Consider the following 2,500-nt stretch of genomic DNA (forward strand, 5'->3'; position numbering starts at 1 on the left):
TTGCTCTCTCTTGCTCTCTCTTGCTCTTGCTCTTACTCTTTCTCTTTCTTACGACTGCTCCGCCAATCCACGAGCAAAGAAAATCGCGGAAAATCTGGAGCATACCAAAGTATATGCGCCATTGTCCTAAGACTGGGAGTTGCTTAGAATGCAAGGAAAGCGGTCACGAAGTATTAACACTTTACTAAATGTCTTGACGTATGGAAATTCGTTGTTTTTTAAAAGGATCCATTTGTTATATGATACGGGAGAAATTTTTGATGAGGTTAATCGATAAAAAATTTTCGTATTGATCGATCAACGTCAACGTTCATCGATCGATGGATGAGAACAATAACTCACTATGATTCTTTCGCACGACTTTGTGAATCTTACGATAACTCTCAAGATTAATAATAATAATAATAATAATAATAATAATAATAAAAAGAAGAAAAAGAATTTTTGATAGGACAGTAATATATCTAAATTATCATTCATCGATCCTACAAGATTCAAGAAAATCACGGAATACCTAAAACATACCATAAATCATTATCCTAAAATTGGGAGTTGCTTAAAATGCAAGGAAAAAATAATCACGAAGTGTTAACACTATAGTAAATGTATTGACATATGAAAATTCATTGGCTTTAGAAGGATACATTTCTTATTTAATGGGAAAAAAATATTTGATGAAGATAATCGATAAAAGATTTTCGAATTGATCGATCAACGTCAACGTCATCGATCGATGAATAAGAACAATAACTTACTATGATTCTTTCGCACGACTTCGTGAGTCTTACGATGACTCGATAATAATAATAATAATAATAATAATAATAATAATAATAATAATAAAAAAAAGAAGAAGAAGAAGAAGAGGAATTCTTCTTGATAAGACCGAGATATGTCTAAATCATGATTCATCGATCCTATGCTTCAGAAGAGAATGACAGTTACTCCTTAGAAAATTTACAATCTCATTCGAACAGGTATATCCGGTTAGGTCTATAATATCAATGCTACTTGAAATAAAATGATAACTTGAGGAAAGAATATTCAACACGGGGAGGAATAAATAAATTCGATCTTATTTCAAGATACTTTGTATTAGAACGTACCGTAATACGCTTATTGTATGGATGGTGCTAAAAGCATAGAGCCTATCTTCCGTAATAGCTTGCTACTATAAACCTATGAATTTAACATCCGCACTTAGGCACACGTTACGTACGCATTTATACACAGTTATACAATATACGTATTCACGTACATAATACATATGTATGCATATATACGTATGTATATAATATATACAAAAGAAAGAGTATTGGATCTCTCTCTTACAGTGAGAAGATATGATTATTGCATTTTATTTCGCAATCCAAGCGAATATTACTGATTGTCCCATTTCCATTCGGATATTAGCATTAGAGGCGTGTTGGATTAGAGATTTTGTCGCGATCTCGAGCTCGTACAATGGCAATACCAAATGCGTACGCGATGAAAATCCGCTTAACACCTATCTAACAACGTTTCGAATTCGCCACGATGGCCGAAAGCGCCATCCGGATTGTTATTAATTTCTAATAAGCGAATTATTAAATTCGAATTAAGCTGACGTTCAATAGCATTTCGCCGACGTGTTTTCGAACGGCTATCGTCGATGATTAGGCACTTTCGTGAATTTCATACGAGAAAACTCGACATGATTTTCTACTATGTCATCACATAATTTCGAAATACTCTTGAATATGATAATTTGGACGAATTCTCTAATAGTAATAATAATAATAATAATAATAATAATAAAATTAATATTAATAATAATAACAATAATAATGATGATGATGATGACAATGATAATGATCATGATGATGATGATGATGATGATGATGATGATGATGATGATGATGATGATGATAATAATAAGGAAAATATAATCAAAGAGATTTGCTATCCAGAAGAGAAACATTCTAATAATTTCGATCGTCTCATTTCAGATTCCTGATCGATTCGAAGAATGCGGTGGCCTACAGGAACGAAGAAACCCGGAGATTCATAGTTGTTGAGGAACGGACAAGGACAAAAGAAAAAAGAAGAAAAGAAAAGATAAGAAAAGAGAAAGAAAAGAAAAGAAAAGGAAAGAAAAGAAAGAAACAAAAATAAGACAAGTATCGAAGCAGGATCTTCGATATTTTCGAGTTAACGGGGGGGGGGAACGATTTGATTAGCACCACGAAGACGATATTAGGAAGGAACGATTTAATGGACCTAACGGAGGCATTTGCCCCGGGCGGGGGCGGTGAGGATTTACCAAAAACGGATTTTTTTGATTTCGTAGTCTCGCCGCCTCCTCATTGTACCTCTACGGACGGTGTTGTATCGGACGAGGAGAGCTTTCTCCATCGTACCACCTGTCGGAGTATCGGTTATCTTCAGCAGAGTCACGAGGAGCACGAGTCGAGCCGAGATATTCATGGGTCCCCGTTTATAAAAGAGACCAATAACAACA

General features: G+C 34.6%; 1 protein-coding gene across 2 annotated transcripts in view; it reads left to right on the forward strand.

Annotated features, from left to right (window-relative positions):
- The window catches only part of LOC124430737 (RNA polymerase II degradation factor 1), a 72,148-nt gene that overhangs the window by 67,450 nt on the left and 2,198 nt on the right, over positions 1–2,500 (forward strand). For both annotated transcript variants that reach the window (XM_046977723.1, XM_046977724.1), the window contains exon 2: positions 1,989–2,500. This exon is cut by the window's right edge and continues 2,198 nt beyond it. In XM_046977723.1, the coding sequence (XP_046833679.1) occupies positions 2,254–2,500 (247 nt within the window). In that variant the 5' untranslated portion in view covers positions 1,989–2,253. The remainder of the gene's footprint in view (positions 1–1,988) is intronic.

The sequence above is a fragment of the Vespa crabro genome, chromosome 19 (genome assembly GCF_910589235.1).
Source record: "Vespa crabro chromosome 19, iyVesCrab1.2, whole genome shotgun sequence".
NCBI classification, from domain to species: domain Eukaryota; kingdom Metazoa; phylum Arthropoda; class Insecta; order Hymenoptera; family Vespidae; genus Vespa; species Vespa crabro.